The 19,635-nt window shown below is 41.5% G+C and overlaps 1 protein-coding gene across 1 annotated transcript; it reads left to right on the forward strand.

The window, feature by feature from the left end:
- Positions 1-984: 984 nt before the first annotated feature.
- LOC117438835 (spindle and centriole-associated protein 1-like) lies at positions 985-18,562 on the forward strand (the record flags this gene model as incomplete). Its single annotated transcript, XM_034074219.1, is given in 16 exon segments — positions 985-1,072; positions 1,509-1,556; positions 2,476-2,616; positions 6,235-6,337; positions 7,098-7,219; positions 8,911-9,008; positions 9,309-9,481; positions 9,712-9,852; positions 11,277-11,542; positions 12,862-12,993; positions 13,646-13,793; positions 15,591-15,653; positions 15,656-15,679; positions 15,682-15,779; positions 15,781-15,814; positions 18,171-18,562. Coding segments are annotated over 16 exon segments (2,061 nt in total), but the record flags the coding sequence as incomplete, so codon positions are not given.
- Positions 18,563-19,635: the final 1,073 nt, after the last annotated feature.

Consider the following 19,635-nt stretch of genomic DNA (forward strand, 5'->3'; position numbering starts at 1 on the left):
CACATGAATCTTCCTACAGTGATGTTGGTAAAGCCAGAACAGGATTGATGAGGACCTCAAGCACCAGGAAACCCTGATGAAAGGGAGTTTTTAAAGGAAGGAGTTTTGAATGAAAGGCTGATAAATCCTGTGCCTTCACTTTCCAGCTCCCCCCGACAAAATACTAAGCTCATACCATAATACAAGATGTTAACCCTAACCCTTCAGGGTAATTTACATCTCATCTCTGGCTATGTGACAGAGAGATGGAGGATCTGTCACATTTCTGTGGGGTGAGTCTATAGGAAATACACTGTGTAAGTTAAATGATTTGTTTAAAAACAGCCAGTTGCTTTGTGGAAGCCAGAAATTCCTTGTGGTTATGGAAGTACACCCTTCCTCAGCGGCACAGCTAATGGGATCTGTTTGTTAATACACCACCCAGGGCCACTCTTTAATCTGATGGGCTCTCAATGTAGTAGTTTGTGTGATGTCCTGCTCTCAGTCATCCCTAATGGGATCTGAAATACATATTGTCACATGGGGAGGTTTCCAAGGCTTCCTCAGGACACTGAGAGATGGCCTGGCAGGGTGTTTGTGGTGCAGAAGGATGTAAAGGAAAAGAACATTAATGCGGGAGGCAGAAGATATGGCTAATCGACAGTGCTAGGAGTAGCTCATGTGGATTTTCCCTGTGGAGTATAAAGAACCCTGTCCACACAGGGCTGGAACTGCCAATGCGCTGCCCTACACCGGGGGTGAGGGACCCGGGGGTCCCTGTGCCCCCTGCAGTACTGCCCAGCGGGGCGGGCAGGGGCAGCGGCTGCTTCCCCACCGCAAACCGGTGACGGGAGGGGAGCCGCAGGCACCGGCGGTAGCGACCCGTCCGGAGGGGGTGAGGGCCAGCGAGCACGGCGGGCGGGGAATGGCGCCGTTCCCATGGCAACAGCGGGAGGCTCTAGGCGCCGCCGTTACGCCGTTGTGCTCCCGCCCCCTTCGCGCTGTGGGACTGGTCATGTCGGTGCTGCGCGGGCCGAGGCCCCGTGCCGCCGGCAGGAAGGGCCCGAGGAGGCCGGTTAAACGGGACTGGGACGTAAGTGCTTCCTTCTCCCCGGGCCTGCTCCGGCCTGGGGCGGCTTTCGGGCCCGGCGGCGGGGTTGTTGGAGCCGGGTGCCGCGCACACCGAGCTAAGGCCTCTGGCCGGCTGGGGAAGAACCAGGGAGGCTCCGTGCCCACGGAGGTGCTGGCTGGGGTTGGGGGGAGCCGTCCTCCATGGTGGGGGGGTCATATACGGGACATTCTCGGTTTGTGGGTGGATTTGGCTTGGTAGAGGTGTCGGTTTTGCTGTTTGCCTACCTCGCTGAGAATGGAATGCTTTACAGTGGCTTAAAAATTCACACTTCTGTACTCTATATGATAATTATATTGTAATTTTGAGTTTTATTTTGTATTTTTAAATGAAAGTTGAAAAAACTCCTACTTTGTACTCAGTTCTGGCTTTTGATGTGTTCTGGGGTTCCTGTTTGCAGAGCACCGTCCATGATCTGTCAGTCCACCGTGCAACTCCTGAGGACATTGTAAGTGTGATAGCAGTCGCTGCAGCAAGGAGATTTAGCTGGTTATCTGACCTAAGTGTTTACCCTACTCTGGGGGATATTTCCTCCCTTTTTAAGGTTCGGAAAATACCCTCTCCTTAGTGTTAGTTCTTTGTTCATGATACCAGGCATCCCTAGCTCTGGTGGTTGGTGGTTTTCAGTTTTCTGTTTCCCTGGGGAAGCAGTAGCCACAGTTTTTATTTCAGTAAACTGTATCCCATCATAAAACCATAAATGCATAAAAACTCAGTGGGTTTTGAAGTTAAGTCTCATCTCTGCTTTAAGGACTGAAAGCTGTGCGTTATTTTAGGAATCTCTCTAATTCAGAGTATACTCAATTTTTGTTTAATGGCTTAATGTAACTTTATACTGAAATACCTGTTCATTGCAAAATATGTAAGCTCTATTTCATTGTCATTGGTCTCACTGATTACCAGGATGGAGTAGCAGTATGAGCTGTTGTTGCTTATGAATTTTGACAGGTTAGTCAGGACATATGTACACAATAGCAGAGAGAGGCCTAGTTCTATAAATGGTAGACTTCATAGCTTCAAGACACTTTAGTAAGTGTTAGGAGAGAATATTGCTGGTGACTGACAGTGTTAAATCAGGAAATGCATTATGTCTTTTTATGCATATTAGAGGTGAAAGTGTTTGGGTTTTTTTCTCCCTTTACAGCTGAGATGACTCTTGCTGAGTCAGTGGTGTGGAGCAGGTGAAAACGATGGCACTGTAAGCTTCTAGATGCTTGTGAAGCTGTGATTGGTGCTACCATGAAGTGAATATAAACAGTATTCAGTGAATGAATGATAAAATCAGGAAGAGCTAGTTAGCATCACTCTGCAAATTCTGCTTTAGATCATCCCTTGATTTTGAAATGGTTTCTTTCATGTTTATATAGCTGCGTCGCCACGAAATACACAAGTCAAAAAACAAAGCACTGGCGCAGCTGGAACTGCAAGAGAAAGCACTGAAAAGAAAATGGAAGAAGCAAAAGGCAACTGATTCCTTGGAGAAAAGAAAATTGATTCTGATGCGTGAGGTGAGAGCTAAACCCACACTTTCAGCCTGCTGAAGATTATTTGCAGCAGTAGTGGAAAACTGCTCTTGCAGATAGGTCAGCATTTGCTCCTCTTGGTGGATAACTTGACTTTGTATATGCATGCACTTTCCCTCCTCTCTGTGCTGTGTGCATACAGTATAGGCTAACTCATCTATACAGTTGTACATTTGATCCTTGTTGCCTGGCTATGCCCTGTGTAATTTTGCAGGCCTCCTGGCATCTCAACAGTAACTGCAGAGTTAAACTCTGTGTTGTGAAAAGTATCTGTATTCCTTGTGTTCTTATTGCTCTCTCGCCTTTTCCTTCTCCTCTCTAGTATTTTTCTTTGATGGAAACATAAGTGTTTCTCTTTCTGGGAGGGACATCCTTATCTACCATATCTTTTGTAACACAGAGAAAATGCAATCATAGGGGCAAGAAGTTGGTAAGAAAGAGCTGGTCTGGAAGGAAAAGTGGCACAACAGAGGTTGAGGAGCTATGGCTGCTAGCAGACAAGCTTATCATCTGGGAATTGAAAAAGTTGCTCTCTAGGCATTCTGAAGCACTCTGACTGAAAATGTACTGCTTTAATTGCTTTTAAATACTGAACATAAGCTTAGCTAACAGACAGTAGATGTCCCTGTCTGGAAGAAGATTTCAGTGGTAGACATCCTTTTGTTTCATATGCCACACAACTCCTTGCCATATGTTACAAAAACTAGTCTCAAAACATGGTTGTTAGCTTTCAGACCTCATCAGCACTTTGACAGTCTGAGGATTTTCTTGTAGGTAAAAATTGCTAATGAACAGTATTCATCTAGCAGTTCAGATAAACATGATCTGGTAGTGCTATAAATGTGCAGTGAGTTAGCCATCACAGACCCATTCTCTCTTGCAGCTTCTCTGCATTTTCAGAAGTCTTCTGATCTCTCAGAACATTCAGACATAGACAGAAACAAATTTAAGTACTTGGAATTGAAGTTCACCTTCTAGTTTCCTGTTTGACACCTGCTTGACCCCATAGAATTTTTGTGTTAAGGGTATCGTGCTGATGAAGCCTCAAAATTAATTTTTCCTTTTGTTACCTTCATACTTTTCTGCCAAGTGCATTTTCATGGAGTATTCAGAAAAGCTATGATAGGCTTTTATACAGATTTCTCTAATGTAGTAAAAAGTAAGTTTCAGTAACACTTCCCTGCAGAAATAAATGATTTAACACAAAGTTAGATTTGATGGCTATCCTGCTACGATTTGGCTGCACTACCTATTATGTGATTTTACTCATTTCACAGATGTATAACTCATCAATAGGAAATAGTCTTCTGAAGTTTTTGCCATTCTAATGGTAATGCACAAATATCAATTCCTACCGAGTGTCTTTGCCCTTCATACTTAAGAGGTTACTTTACTGTGTCTGCTTCTGAACTGGAGAAAAGATGTTTCCAGACAGGAGGACAACAGGAGATGATGCCAGGTGAGATGAAACCCATCTGGCTGTTGCTGTTTGAAACACTAGCATCTTTTTGAGTGGAGAGAAAAAATAAGTGGAGGAGAGTCACCACGTCTTCCTGTCTGGAGCTTTAATCTTGTTAATTACTAGGTCCTGTTGCTCAGAGTAACTGAGGGGACTCTTCAGTCTGTGTCTCCCAATGCAAGACACCACTGTAGATTGTGTCCTCTTACCTTGGTGATCTCTTTTCCTTTACTGCTGTGAGTATAGCTTCCTAAGCATCCTGAATCCTACTCAATTGCAACAGACTCAGAGGCAAAAACTAGGAAGATGCTGCTGCTAGTGATTTTTTCAACCTTGTAGGCTGAAAAGTTACAAAACAGATAAGCAAAATTTTAATATTTTGGGATTTGTCTGCCTAAAAATCTGAATGAAAAAATAATACAAGCTTGCCTCTGTAACTGTGGATTGTGAATGTGGAGGTGCCACACATGTTAATGTATTGCACTGAAGGGTAGGTGGTGAATGGATTATCGTAATGGGGAGGTTTTAGGATTAGTCTAGTCTTTAAAAACAATTTAAAGAGAAGATGAATTTTAATGAAATCCATGGCTGATACTAAACTGAGACAAAGTACAGCATTTGTCAAGGGCATGTAAATGAGCCCAATGGGGCTAGAGGTAGATACGACATTGTTTTCTGCTGATCTCAAATACATGTGAGCTAAGCTAACTTGGGAACAATGTTCTGAAATGTTCATAATGTCTTCATCAGCAGGGTGAAGCTGCAGAAGCTGCTGATGCTGAAAGAGTTCTAGTAGGGAAAGTGAAAAATGAATTGGTATAGCTTTTGTCTGATTAAACACACCACCTTAGTTTTAATTGCTTTGGGGAAAGAAATTGTTTTGGGACAGGAAATTATTTCCATGCCTTCCCTGCCTTCCTTGCATTCTTCTTCCTTCAGATCTGGCATAGCTTTGTCTAAAAACCTCTATTGTTTTGACATCAGATGGTGGAATGGAAAGACTAAGTTTAGTTGGTGTCATGTGTGAAAACTGAATAGTGATTTGGGAAAACAGATATGTGAGATGATTGAAAGATGAATATTCACTGGTTTGCTGAATTGCTTTTGAGGAGAAATATAATGTCCTGCAGTGTAATTCAGGCTCAAAAGATTAGAAAGACATGGAATGTAGGTATGTGGGGAAACTTCTTGACATAACAAAGCATACTAAGATACGGGAGTGGGCAACAGATGAAATTGCCACTGCCTAGAATTTTTTGAATGAGGCTGAATATAAACCAGCAAATTCATCAATGGACATTGAAAGAAGCTTAGTGGAGATAACGGCATATAGTGCTGTGAAACTGCTGCAGACAAGTCCCTGTTATGATTCCTGGGGGAGCAAGAAAGGTCAGTCAGTTCTCAAATCTTGAGCAGGAGAGCATACATACACCTGTCTTTTCTGCAGGATTTTCTGAAGTGCTTGCACCCTCTCTGGCTAAATTGAATTAACCATGATGAAGTGGAGGTCACTCGCACATCTGCTCTCTTTTCGGTCGTACAAGAGTAACTACCTTCTTCCCAAGTTGTGGGGTGTAATTTTACTAAGTTTAAATTTCCAGCTTTGTGAAGAACACCACGAGTCAGTGAGGAGTTTGAAATTGTGTTCAATTCAAACTGGGGACACCTGAAACCGTATCCCTGCTCAGCTCTATTCAGCTCACAGTAGCTAAATACCTCTTGCTTTGCACTTTAAGGACTCTGGTCACTCACCCTGGTGCCAGGGATGGACTTCAAATACCGGGGGAGAGAGACCTTGAATACAGGATCTGTGCCTTGTGAGAAATGTGTGGAGATTCCCAAAACATCTTCCTATGACAGATGTAGTCAGCTGTGTTTATGTCTGTTGAAACTTCTGTGGTGGTCAGTGGCTTAAGTTTTTCAGCAGGATTTTCAGTAGTCAAGGCTGAATGAAGCAAGTCTGCCTGAATTGGTTTGGATCTCAGCAAATAGTGCACTTTTGGTTGCCTGTCAGATGTCAGCTTTGCAAACATTGTCTTGTTGGCTGTTCTCTTGCTGGCTGTTGAAAGAACAATACTAAAAAAAAACAAAGGAAAAATTGGTCTGCCCAGTATGGAATATTTCCTTATATGCTATACTTTCAGATTCTGTCTGATCAATACCAGTTGCAAGATGTATTGGAACGAAGTGATCAGGTTATAGCTGTGGCAAAAGACTTGGTTGGGGATGCTCCTCGCACGCGAACAGGTAGACCATCTCATTTATATATGGTAGCACATTTAAGGTTATCTCCTTGCTTTTCCTAAATAGTTCCACTTTGCAAAGTGTTATTTTTAACTGTTTTCATCTCATCATGTGATGTAGCAGAACAGATCCTGTTCATGTTGGATAAAACACAGATAGCACCTTCCATGGCAGGGTAGAGCGACCCATGGCTTGTTATGCTGCTGTACTATGCAATTGTGGACCACTTGTGGAATTTCAGATCATTTAGTGTGAAACACTTCATGCTTACTGTTTCCCACAGCCAAGCTACTGGCCTGTACAGAGCACCAGTCTGAGCCAGTGGAGTAGTTTTGATGGTCATTACCACATTGGTTGACTGCTTGGATATTGCAGAAAGTTCCTCAGTAATTTGTGAACAAGGCTTTTCATTTTCTTACCCTAGTTTGTGGGTCGTTACACTGCTGGAGGGCAGGATTGGCTGTTTTCATGTGGAATGTTAAACATAGGTTATCTTCTCTGTAGGCTGTCATTGTCTTTTGCTTATAATGACTACATGCTGCTTCTGCACAAGTGTATTCACATAGATGAGGACAAAAGCCTGGTACGTGGCCAAATATGTTAAGATAACAGTATAGTTGGCCTTTGGCAGTTGCTTAAAGCATTGTACATCCCTATGACCCTTTTTGTGATAAGTATGGGAACTTGCTTTTTAATACAAAGTCTTGTGATACCCGAAGACCGAGTCCTCTGTGTTCTTCCCTGTTTTGTCTAATTCCTCTAGGTATCCCTAATGTAACAATGGCTCCTAACTGTGACCTAGAATCATCTCAAGGACCCATTGTACAAAAACGTGATACTCCCACTCAGCTTTCCATCCTTAGCGAATCTGTCATGCGTTCCCAGGTAATGTATGTCCTGTTCTGTGCATGTCCTGTGGTTTTTTTGGTTGCACAAAGGAATAATATTCAACGGCAGAGTTTCCAAGCAGAAACCTGTCTTCTGTGTGTTGTATACTATGTTGAGAACATATGTAGAAAATTGTGTTAAATGGAGCTGAGTTGGTTTTGTGAGACTCTGGGAACTGTGGTTTTTTGATTTCTTAAACTTTGAATATGAGCAACAAACGTGGCATAGAAACGCCTTCATGTTAACATGCTCTCTCTTTGCAATCCTGGTATTAACTTGAGAACAAATTACAGACTAAGAAAACAATTCTCTCGCTTAACTAATTGTTACATAGTGAAATGTATGTATATTTTAATATTTAATATATATTTATATATACACAGAGAAATAGTATATTTAGTATATAAAACATACCTCTGATTTTCTAATTATGTCTGCATATATGGGGACATAGCCAGTTGGGCTCCAATTTGTTTCTGACAACACATGTACATGTACTCCAGTTATCTCCACTGTCTTGATTAGTCCTACAAGTTAAAGTTTTAATACTTCACAGTATTTTACAATTATTTAGATCTGTTTAAAAAGTTTTGAAGTTCTTTAAATTTGTTTAAAGGTCCATTTATGTTGACCTTGTGTTCTGTTTTCTTTTCATAATGTGAGTTGTACCAGGAATGCTCACTGTGGCTTGAGAACAGGCATATGACACTCCCAGAAAACAGCTCACTGATAAAGACAAAAAGGGCTGTGGGAGCAAAAGTGATGGTGTCTTATTCTCATGGTTCTCTAATCCTGTTTCTTACTATCTTGCACAAATATCTGCAATTGGAGTTGCAGTACTTCTTTGTCATGTATTTCAGTGTGGTATTTGGTTTGGGGTTTTTTTTAATATAAAGAATTAAGTGTAGCATCTTTTGTGAGCTGTGTCGCTGGATGCGTGCCGCAGGATAGGCTTATGCTATGTAAAAGAAACATATACCGAGAGTTGTCTGCTGAACTTCTGTGTGATTTTTCTTGTCCTTACTTGCCTACAAAAATCATAGTTAAAGGCTCTCTGGTGAAGCTTATCCAGAAGCATAGAGATCTGGTATTTTGAAGAACCCTAGTTCCAAATTTGATTGCTGAAGTTTTGCTATGCATGTAGGGCACAGAATTGTATCTTGCTCTGGTTGCATTTCACACATAGAATATAAATGTAATTTTACAGCTCTCATTGCAAAGTTGTTTAGTTTTTAATTTCAAAAGGCTGGAATTTTAGCAATGCTGTAATTTAAGTTGCTTTTTCCATCCTCTGCCTGCTATATGTCTGCATTTGTTTTGGTGCAGTCTTTAAAGCTTTTTTTATCTTAGTGTGTGCAGTCTTTCTTATTTAATACAAATAATAAAACCCAGTATTGGAAATTGAATTAATTGCTTGCTGTGATATTTTCAGGGGCAATTGTTAGTATCAGGATTTTATCAGTGCTGAAGTCCCCAAAAATTCTTGCCACAGAGGATTGCGTTTTTCTTGGGTTTTCTTCTTTTCTTGTTTTTCTTCCTAATATTATTGCAGAAGTGGAGACTGGAACAAATGTTTTTTGTTTTTCTTGGAAACAGTTCCCAAAAATTTATCTCGAACTTCTTCCTAAAAATAAACTGAAATTGCTCTGAAAGTCCCTTTTTTGTTTCCTTTGTTGTCTCCTGAAAAGGCTCTTAATGAAGTGGAAGAGGAGGCATCATCAATCTGTCAATCAGAAGATGGACACCATGACTCTCCGCGTTTCAAATCCAGCATCAGTTCTGACAGGTCAGTACAAATATATCCAGTCAGGTTTCCACCTCCTTAACACTAGAAGAAGATTTTTTTTAATGTCTAAGGTGTTGCATGGTTGTAGTTAGTTTTTCATTTTGCCCTTGTCCTCCTTTCCTGACCTCAGAATTCCAGGGAAAGCCTTCCTTGTAACATTCAGACTGGGCATTAATTAGAGGAGGAAACTCACCTGAGCAATTACAGATATCTTGAAAAGCTTTTTCCAGACTGTACAGATAACTTAGAATCATGCTTTTATCCTGTTGCAATTCACTGTTATGCTTGTTTTGCATGTAGACTACTTCGGTTGTTGAGAGAAGAAAATTCCTTGGTGAATTCCCAGTTGTGGGCTGAAAAGGATATGAGAAAAACTGCCTTATCACAGGAAAAGGATATGAGAAAAACTGCCTTATCACAGGAATCAAATGTGCCTTTGACTCCAACTGCTTCTCCATCATGGGATCAGTCAGGTTGGATTTGCCAAATCAGCATCTCGGGGGTGGTTGAGCTACTCGCAGGATCCTGTGTGGATTCCTCTTTTGGGTGAGGTGGGAGACAGAGACATATGCTTATTTAGCTTGGATAAATCTCCAGACTAAAAAGACAGTTCTTCTAATAAAATTACTTTATAACATATTACTGTTCAGAACATTCCTGAAATACTTCACTTATGTACTTTTTTGTGTTGTGTTTAAATCAGCCCTCAATGGTAGCAGTGTAGTCAAGAGAATTCATTCAAGACTTCACAAGGAAGACGAAGAAGAGACTGAAGACTCCGCTTACAGTGTGAGACAAGTGCTGAACCCGAAGTCAAGGAAACAAAAGCAAATTGCAGCAAAAGGTTTAGTACTTACCTCCCTTTGACCAATGTCCTCAATATCATAAGGTGACATAGATTGAAAGGGATCTTTGGAAGTTGTCACAGGGCTGACTGTTGGATTATGGGAAACATTGTCCATGTAAGTCTTGAGCATCTAAGGATGGATGTTTCATAGTCCTATTCCCCTCTATTCTGCAGGTTCGTTGGCAAAGCAAATTCCATAGGAATCTGGGAACCATAAATACAGCCTTTTGATGCCATCTGTTACTTTGCAAGCTGTGGAGTTCTTTGCTGTGCAGGGGTTTTCTGTTTCTTAGAATCACAGAATGGTTTGGATTGTGAGGGACCTTGAAAGCTCATCCAGTTCCAACCTGCTGCCATGGGCAGGGACACCTTCGCCTAGAGCAGATTGCTCCAAGCCCCATCCAGCCTGGTCTTGAACACTGCCAGTGATGGGGTAGCCACACTGGGCAACCTGTGCCAATGTCTCACTGTCATCACAGTAAATAATTTTTTCCTAATATCTGAATCTACCCTCTGGTTGGTTAAAGCCATTCCGCCTTGTCCTGTCACTGCATGTCCTTGTAAAAAGTCCCTCTTCAGATTTCTTGTAGCCTCTATAGGCACTGGAACCTGCTCTAAGGTCTCCCTGGAGCCTTCTCTTCTCCAGGCTGAACAAGCCCAGCTCTTTCAGGCTGTCTTCATTGAAGAGGTGCTCCAGCCCTCACAGCATCTTTGTGGCCCTTCTCTGGACTCGCTCCAACAGGTCCATGTCCCTCTTGTGTTGGGAGTCCCAGAGCTGGATGCAGTACTGCAGGTGGGGTCTCACAAGAGTAGAGTAGAGGGGAGAGAATCACCTCCCTCAGCCTGCTGGCCATGCTGCTTTTGATGCAGGCCAGGTTACATTTGGCTTTCTGGGCTGCAAGCGCACATTGATGGGTCATGTTGAGCTTCTTGTGAGCCAGTTTCTGTTACAGCTTTCTATTCTATGCTGCACAGACTTGTGATGCATTTCAGTACCCATATTCTACACAGATTTGTATGTGGGAACTGATATTAAATACAAACTGTAACATGAAAGGACTGTTGTAAAAGAGTTGTTCACTAAATATGAGACCTGAAAGCAGCTGGTATTTTTCACTGGCTGTTCACTGGCAAATGTTTCTGTGCTGTTAGCTGAGAAGGAGGAAAGTATAAACAGGTATCTAAGATAAAAGCACCAAGCAATCATACTTGAGAGGTACTAATATGGTGGTAGAAGATGTGTTTTTTGATGATGTGAAAACTGAAATTACATTCTTTGATGGTCCATTCCAGCTCAGGGCAAGAGAGGGCTTCTCCTTTGATTTGCTTTAATAAACAATGTCATTTTTCTGGTACTGCAAAGCTTTTATAAAAGTTGAAATTCCAATTACACTTTTTATGGTTTTTTTTTTTCTCCTCAGTGAAAAGGAAACAAACTGCCCAGAGCTCTGTGAGACAGAGGAGAGATGGTTCCTCAGGTAATTCAATCCCCATTGACCTTCAGAGGGACAATAAATCCAGCCTGGATGTTCTTAAACACATGATGCATGAAGTGGAGCATGAATTGGAGGAATATGAACGATGTACAGGTCGTGTGGTTCAGAAAACTGAGAGAAGTGAAGGGCTCAGTGGGTTTACCTTGTCACTGGTGAACGCTCTCTGTCGTCTGATGCGCTACCTCAAAGAGGTGAGAAGACTTTATATTGCTTCTATAGAGTGCATAAAAAAGGTATAAAGCTGCTTTACAGACATGAACTTCTGTCTTTTTTGGCTCCCAGTCAGTTCACTTTGAAGTCTGATTATTGTTTTCTTATTATTTGGATTGCATGCAATTTAGAGTTAGAACTTTGTTAGAAACAGGTATCCCGAGTGAAAAGAGAGGATTTGATTGGAGCAAGTGTCTCTCAGTGGAAAATACCAGCTGAAATTATGTGAAATTTGGAGATGGGGTGTATTTCTCTTATTCAGGAATTCCTTTGTGTAAATACAGGCAACCATCTGGGGAAGAGCTCCACCTACTAATACTGACATGTTTATTTGACTTTGTAGCCTCTATTCTTTTAGTAGTGGTGGTCCAAAAAGTGTCAGTCCATTTACCCATTAGTGATAGAAGGGCCTCTTTCATGAACAGGAATGTTTATGAACAGGAATGGTACTCTTTTATGTACAGGAAGCCTGGCTACTGCAGTGTTCTATGTCAAAATAATAGACTGATCTATTTAGCAATTGATAATAAATGATAGTCTGGAGAGGGATCTTTTACAAGGGCCTGTTGGGACAGGACAAGAGGGAATGGCTTTAACCTGCCAGAGAGGTGATTGAGATGAGATCTTAGGCAGAAGTTCTTCCCTGTTGCTCAGTGAAGCTGTGGCTGCCCCATCCCTGGCAGTGTTCAAGGCCAGGTTGGATGGGGCTTGGAGCAGCCTGGTCTAACAGAAGGTGTCCCTGCCTGTGGCAGGGGGTTGGAATTGGTTGAACTTTAAGGTGCCTTCCAACCCAAACCAGTCTGGAACTCTATGATAATATCTTTTTAGGGCAAGAGGTTCATTACAGTAAGGTCTTTATCCTCATGCTCAAGTTAATTATTTATCATATAAATTTTTTTGGTTCTTTAAAAAAAAAACCAACAAAGACAAAACAACAAACTAAACCCTGTAGAACTTTCAGCACATCTGGAGTTACTTGGTTACTGCATGAAGATTCAGTGACTTAAAAACCTGTATCCATGCAGAGAGACAATGCTGGTAGTTAAGGCCTGGAAAAGTTGTAAAGGCAGAAAAAAAAAGACATACAGGACTCCCTACAGTGTTCTGGAGCAACAAAGAAGAAACAGTAAGCTCTCTGACAGTTCTCAAGCCATGAAAATTGGATTTGTGAATGTAATTAAGTCAATTTAGCAATAGTGGGAAGAGCTGTTGCAGTTCGAGCTCGTGTTGACCCATTCCTGGTTCTAAATATAAATCTGTATTGGGTTATAGTAGGTTTTTAACTTTTTTCCCTCTTTAGAGTGAAATGCAGCTGCGTGAGAAGGAGGTGATGAGGCAGCAGCAAGAGGAGATGTTGAATGAACACAGAGAACTGATTGATGCTCTGACTGCAGAAATACTTCTAGTCAGGGAGGAAAACAGTACTATGCAGGTACTGAGCCCCTTGCTCCTTACCCATTCGGATGACTTGTAGGAATACTGAGTTGTGTTGCAAGTATGGGCTGAGATGCATTGCCTCATGTTCAAGAAATGATAAAATTGAATGAGGAGCCTGGGAATTTCAACAGCAAGTAGGAGATGTGGGGAAGGAATGCTTGGAAAGTCATTATTTTACCTTTATTTAAATTCAAAGCCTGAGGAAAACTGTATTTCTGTGAAATTGAGCTTTACTTTATCAATCTAAAACCTTAAGCATCTTCCTCAGCACTTCTGTACTGGTAAGACTACTGGAAGCAGCTGAGTAGCCTGGATGTAAAACTGCATTTTCTCTTTTTTTCCAGTTTGCAATGGATGTAGATTTGTTCAGTGGTTATTTTTGGGAATGAAGCAATAAAGCAACATTGGAGAGGAAGTGGGGTTGTGAGTTAGGAAAGGAATACCAAATAATTTGTTTGGGACAGGAGAGGAAATAAATGAGAAATGTGGAGACACTGGTATTTAATACCTCACTGGAATCCTACAGACACATGCAGTGGTATTAAGAGGCCAAATTTCTTCACAGGGCTGCTTGTAGTATCTAATTTTCTAGTTTGTGGAGTACAGATTTCCATATCCCTCTCTTTTTTTTCTTTTTTCTCCTTTAGAAGAAGCTTCAGCAATACATGACAGTAACAGATGAACAGCTGATGGCTCTCACACGAGCATTTGAAGGCCTCCCTTTGGTAGAACCCAGAAGAGAACAAAGTCCAAACCATTTTGGAGTTACAGGCAAAGGTCCAGCAAATGGCCAAGGTGTGTGTATGAGTGTGTGAAGGATGAAACGGGAGTTGTGGCTCGTTTATCCCTGTAGTGGGAAATCTGGTACTTAATAGTTACTCAAGCAGACATCTATGCCTTGCATGAGCATGAACCTTACTTCTGGTAGTTCATATGCCAGGGGTTCTGTTGTCTTTTGCTACAGATTATTTTTTAACAATATTATAGGTTGTATTCCATCCCCATTGGCATCATTCGGTCCGGATCAGGACTTCAAGATTAACCTTAAAACAAAACAAAACCCAAACAAGCAAACAAAAAACCGAATCGGGATCTTGCCTTTCTGTTGCTGAGGCAGCCTGACAGTCTGAAATTGGTTCTTCCATGAGACGCTGGAGGTCGCTGCTGATCAGAAATAGCAGCTTCTGAAGCCTGTTAGCTAACCAGACAGAAATCTGCTACTTGATACTTGTAAACTGAAACGGATAGTTGAGATTGGATATAAGGGAGAAGTTCTTTACCATGAGGGTGGTGAGGCACTGGCACAGGGTGCGCAAAGAAGTGGTGAATGCTCCATCCGGGGCAGTGTTCAAGGCCAGGTTGGACAGAGCCTTGGGAGAGACTTATCAAGAAGTACAGCAAGGCAAGAGCTACCTGGAAGGAAAGGAGCCTGTTCTGTCAGTGTTCTGCTCTGATTTTCTGGGGGATAGAAGAAGAAAACCACACAACCACTCTCCCCACAAAAAACAGCCGAAGCCCAAATCTCCCTAATCAACAGTTTTGCAGGAGTGGAATATCCAAATCTTTTCTTATAGGTCTCTTCTGAGGAAAAGGCATCTTCCTGAGAGGAAAGCTTCCTAAAGTTATGGAAATGCTTCCCAAAGTTACAAAACTATTTCTTCCTTCTCCTGCTTCAGAAAGAGATCTCTTGTACCCTTAAGACATCTGACTGGATGTGAAACATTTGAGATAGCTAGTTTAGGACAGAAACCATGTGTAAGTTAACAGAGGACTTCTCTGGAGAAAGAATGAGTTGAGAAAGGAGAGTGGAATATCACAGTGACAGTAGCATGTGAGGAGTGTACTTCATAAATGCATTTCTGTACAGTGAAGCAGAACACGAAGATCTTGCTTGTTTCTTGCCAGGGTCATTGAATAATAGGTGATAGGTTTTAAATTCAATCGTAGAATATCAGTAATGTGAACCACAAGCAGTATTTTATGTGAATATTCTCTTCTGGCTCTTCGCTTTTGAAGGGTGCTTTTTGACTACTCTTGCATTTTGGAATCAGGTATGTTCTGCTTAATTTTCCACTAACTTCTCTCCTGGGAACAAATGTCCCAAACAAAATCATTAAGGGACAATTCAAAGTCAGCACTAGTAAAGCATATTAAAATTTCTGTAGTCTCATAGCTTGCTAAAACTTTGATTTCATATTTTACATCTTCTGCCTCCCTAGTACTTTCAAAATAGATGGCAATGTAGACATAAACTACTTGTAGATAAATACAGAAGAGTGATTATTCTTTCTTTAATGTAGGAGATGTCTGATTTGAATTAAGTCAGAAAAAGATCGAGTTGTAAGGCCCCATGTAAGAGCCCGTCTTGCTTTTAAGGACAGTAAAGATTTATATTATACTTGAATGAAGGAGTTCTGTATCTGTGGATCAGAAGGAAGTTTGGAGTGTGTGTGGAGTGTACTGTAGTCTGTCTTTTCAGATACCTGAATAGAAGCATTGTTATTGAGATGTTTCCTTCCACTGCTATTGCACTAAAACTAATTATTTTATTTATTTATTGTTACTTTATCCCTCCTTTGTCTTTTTCTTTAGAAAAACCTGACTTGAGCTGTTCTGAGCCCAGGCCTGATGCAGGCAACAGGGAAAATATGCTGAAACTCCACAGGAAGAACTTCCTTTCACGTGTCCCCAAGGCCAGGCACCTCAGGTGGTGTGGGATCTGGTAGAGGCTTGCCAGCTCATGTCTTCCAGCCAGCTGTGCTGTTGTCACCCCCCCGGCAGAAAGAGCAGTCAGGAATTGTCTCCCCTCCAGAATGGTGAGATCTTTCTGGCTCTGGTAGACTTGGGAGTCTGTAGGGTGTTGATGTTTCAATCTCACACTACCTTTGGAGATATATTATTTGAAGGATATGGAGCTGTTGGGGCAAGTCCAGAGGAGGCCATGAGGATGATCTGGGGCTGGAGCACCTCCTGTATGAAGGCAGGCTGAGAAAGTTGTGGCTGTTCAGCCTGGCAGAGAGAAGCTGCTTGGAGACCTCAGAGCAGCTTTCCAGTGTCTGAAGGGGGCCTACAAGGAGAGGGACTCTTAATCAGGGACTGTAGTGCTAGGACAAGGGGTGATGGGTTCAAACTGAAACAGGGAAAGTTCAGGTTAGATATGAGGAAGAAGTTCTTTACTGTGATGGTGGTGAGACACTGGAACGGGTTGCCCAAAGAAGTGGTGAATGCTCCATCCCTGGCAGTGCTCAAGGCCAGGTTGGACAGAGCCTTGAGTGACATGGTCTAGTGTGAGACATCCCTGCCCATGGCAGAGGGGTTGGAACTGGATGATCTTAAGGTCCTTTCCAACCCAAACCATTCTGTGATTCTATGATTTTCTATTGAAATTTTTTAATCTGTATACTTAAACACATTAGTCCTATGTGACTGGAACACCCAACTTGTGCATCCACATATGCATTTCTTTACTTTCTGTGTCTTTTACTAGATTTCCTTTAGACTGTCTCCTGCAGTTCTCCGTCTGCTGCCTGTGATCCTGTCAGTGGCAATCCAGACTGTCATTTTTATTTTATACTGGTTTTGATTGTGAACTGTAGTATTGCTGTAGCTCTTTGATATCATCACATCATCTCAGACTGCCATCTGCTGTAATCCAGCCTATATCACCTGTAACAGTGGGACTACTGAAAGCTGTAAATTCAGTGCCTTTGCATTCTGTGCTGCAGACAAACCAGGATGTCTGTAGATTATATATTCTTGCTTTGAGCCAATCTTCCAGCAGAGCTTGTTCTAAAGGCTTTGGGAGCAGGTTTCCATTTGGTTTCATTTAATACACAGGAAGTGGCTTGAAGAAGTATGGGATGAATTTGTGTGGTGCGGGATAACCAGAATAACTCAGTCTTGTATCAGTATCCACAGGCAGACACTCAATTCTGGTTGTTAGGAGGAAGAAAGTTCATCAGGTGTAATTAGGGAAGGTATTTAGGATCCTTTGCAACTCCCCAAATCAGCTGTTTCCTCCTGCGATTGTCATTGTAACCACATGCATCTTACTGGATGTGCTAGGCCTCTGTAATCCTCTGTGCTGACAAGAAGCAGGCACAGTAGTGGGGTTTTGTATCTCCATGCCTCAACTGTGTGGCTTTGTAAGTCTTTTCCAAGTCAGAAAAATAACCCACAAGTCCTTTTGGTTTCTAAGGATGTAGCAGGGTAACCGAAAGATTCTGTCTAGTTTAACCTTCTGGTGGGCTGCTGTGAGTGAGAAGGCACATCAGGAGGATATGAGCTACAGGTAGCTCAGTCCCATTGAGAACTGTCAGATACTGTAGGTTACTTGAAACAGGAATATAAAACTGTATTCCTGGACTTGGCTACAATTCAGCTATGTAGAAATGTATTTTTACTCTTTTAAGACAGTGAAGGATGCTAAATGGCTTAACCAGTCTTAAACTTCTTGAATGTTTCTTTATGAAAAATGATTCATAAAGCAAATTTGTGTGTAAATTTTTAAATGTCATGCTCTGCTGAAGAGGCAGAAGCTAAAGCTTGGGAAGGGGGTAGGCTATTTGGTATATAAAACATAGAAATCTGCGTTTGATCACAAAATCCAGCTTGGATTTAGGACATAGCAGCTGACAGTGCAGTTAACATGCTTAGTGTGTGGTGTGTTACCTGTTTCTAATGATGACCATGCCACTATTGAGGGCAGAGCATGGAAGCCCCTTTCCTAGAGGGTGAGTAAGTAGCCAGTTTATTATGCCAAAAGTCTGTATTATCTTGTTTTATTATTCAAGTAGTTTAATTCCCAGCCCAGTATAAATATCTGAGCTGAAATACAAAGTTACAATCCATTAGGTAAAGTAGATGTATTTTGGAAAATGGAGGACTAACTAAGAAGTGGTGTTTGGTCTGTCAGCTAAAAATTAAAACATTTATCTTCTCTCAGATTTCTCTCTCAATCTATATTAAAGCCATTTAAATGTAGACTGTTTGTAATACGAAATATAAAGCCGGTGAGAGTGATTTTGATCAGTTACATAGCACCATTCAAGCTAGATGTTACAATTCAGATGCCTGCTTGATTGTTACTAACCTGATGCAATAAAGTCACTGCAATTTCCTTGATGATTATCACGTTTGTTTCGCTACTGTTCCTTTGTTTCTTGTTTGCAGCATTCACAGTCATTCCTCAGTCTCCTGAAAACACCGACAGAGAACCGTGCAAGGAAAGGAGCTCACCTTCCTTCCTGAGAGCACAGAGTACAGTTGAGAACTGTCTCATCTCTCGAAGGCAACCAGTTCCTCCTGCAGACAGAGACTTGGAGAGTTCCCATGAGAAAAGCAGTGTGTCCTCCTCCTGTGACACTAGGAAAAGCAGCCCAGGTGAAGAGTTACTTCCAAACAGCGATCTGCTGGGACAGATAGCTGAGCTCACCCGGCAGAACTCTCTCATTAAAGCTCAACTCAGCAAGTTCAGAGGTTTATCTGAAGACACAAGTGACTACCTACATCAGTTAGACCCACTACAAAATGCAGATCCTAGTCCAGCCTCTTCACAAGGACAGGTGAGAATGTAACATAAATTATGGATTCCCCTTTCTGCTGATCTGCTTTCCTATAGCTTACTGATGCTTTAATACTGTTCCTTTTCTGTTGTAAAGAGTATAAAACCAAATATTCTTTTAATCCATTCGTTTGGAGGCTTGTGATTTTTATCCTTCCCTAGGAGCTTAACAGTAGTTTCTTATGTTGGGCTTATGTTGTATATTGAGTGCTTGAAAGTGTGCAGCATATTTATGAGTTTAGGATAAGATTATCATGTAAAAAAGAGGTTTGATTGCAATGTTATCCTCTTGAATATTGGACAATACTAGTGAAAGCACTGCACCAACCCACAGGTTCTTGTCAAGCTTATTATTATTAATAAATTACACATTTAAACCCACGTCAAACATCTTTCCTGCTATTGTGACCCAAAAGCCCGTGAGATTGAAGTTAGTGCAGGTGCATCTCTTGCAAATACTTGATTCTAGTGTATGTACTAGTTGGGTCTGAATTGTTAGTCCTGCTATCTGGTGAAAATCCCAAGATTGTTGGGAAAAGGAGAACTTGAAGGCTTTGGTTCACATAGAAAACCTTTTAAGCTGAAACTAAGCAGCTATTCAGTGGCACCCATTAATGGAATGAACATCATAGAAATGCCTAATCGCTGCCATTGCTACTGTCTTTACTTTGATTCCATCACAGGGGTTGAGTTACTGTTCAATTAAGGATCCTAAAGATTTTAAATCTCTTCATGTAAATGCACCCTGGGAGTGTTGATCATTTCCCCATTCTATTATGTTGTGTAATATTTACTCCTTTAGTCATGCAAAATGATGCAAACTTTTTGAAGTGGTGTTTTTGTGGAAGCAATTCTGAAGGGGAAGAGATCCAAAGTGGATGAAAACAGAGCTTAAAGATGAGTTCCAGGATACTTCTGCTAAAAATCTGCTTTTGCTTCCCCACACTCTCCTGAACATGTGTTATCTCTGAGTAAATACTTTCTTAATGATGGTTAATTGCTGGATGGTTGGGTTTCTTTGTTTTTTCTTTTTTCCCTAAATTATGTAGACAGCACATTGTTTGGGGTTCTTTT

This window comes from Melopsittacus undulatus, unplaced genomic scaffold (genome assembly GCF_012275295.1).
Source record: "Melopsittacus undulatus isolate bMelUnd1 unplaced genomic scaffold, bMelUnd1.mat.Z mat_scaffold_674_arrow_ctg1, whole genome shotgun sequence".
Classification (NCBI taxonomy): domain Eukaryota; kingdom Metazoa; phylum Chordata; class Aves; order Psittaciformes; family Psittaculidae; genus Melopsittacus; species Melopsittacus undulatus.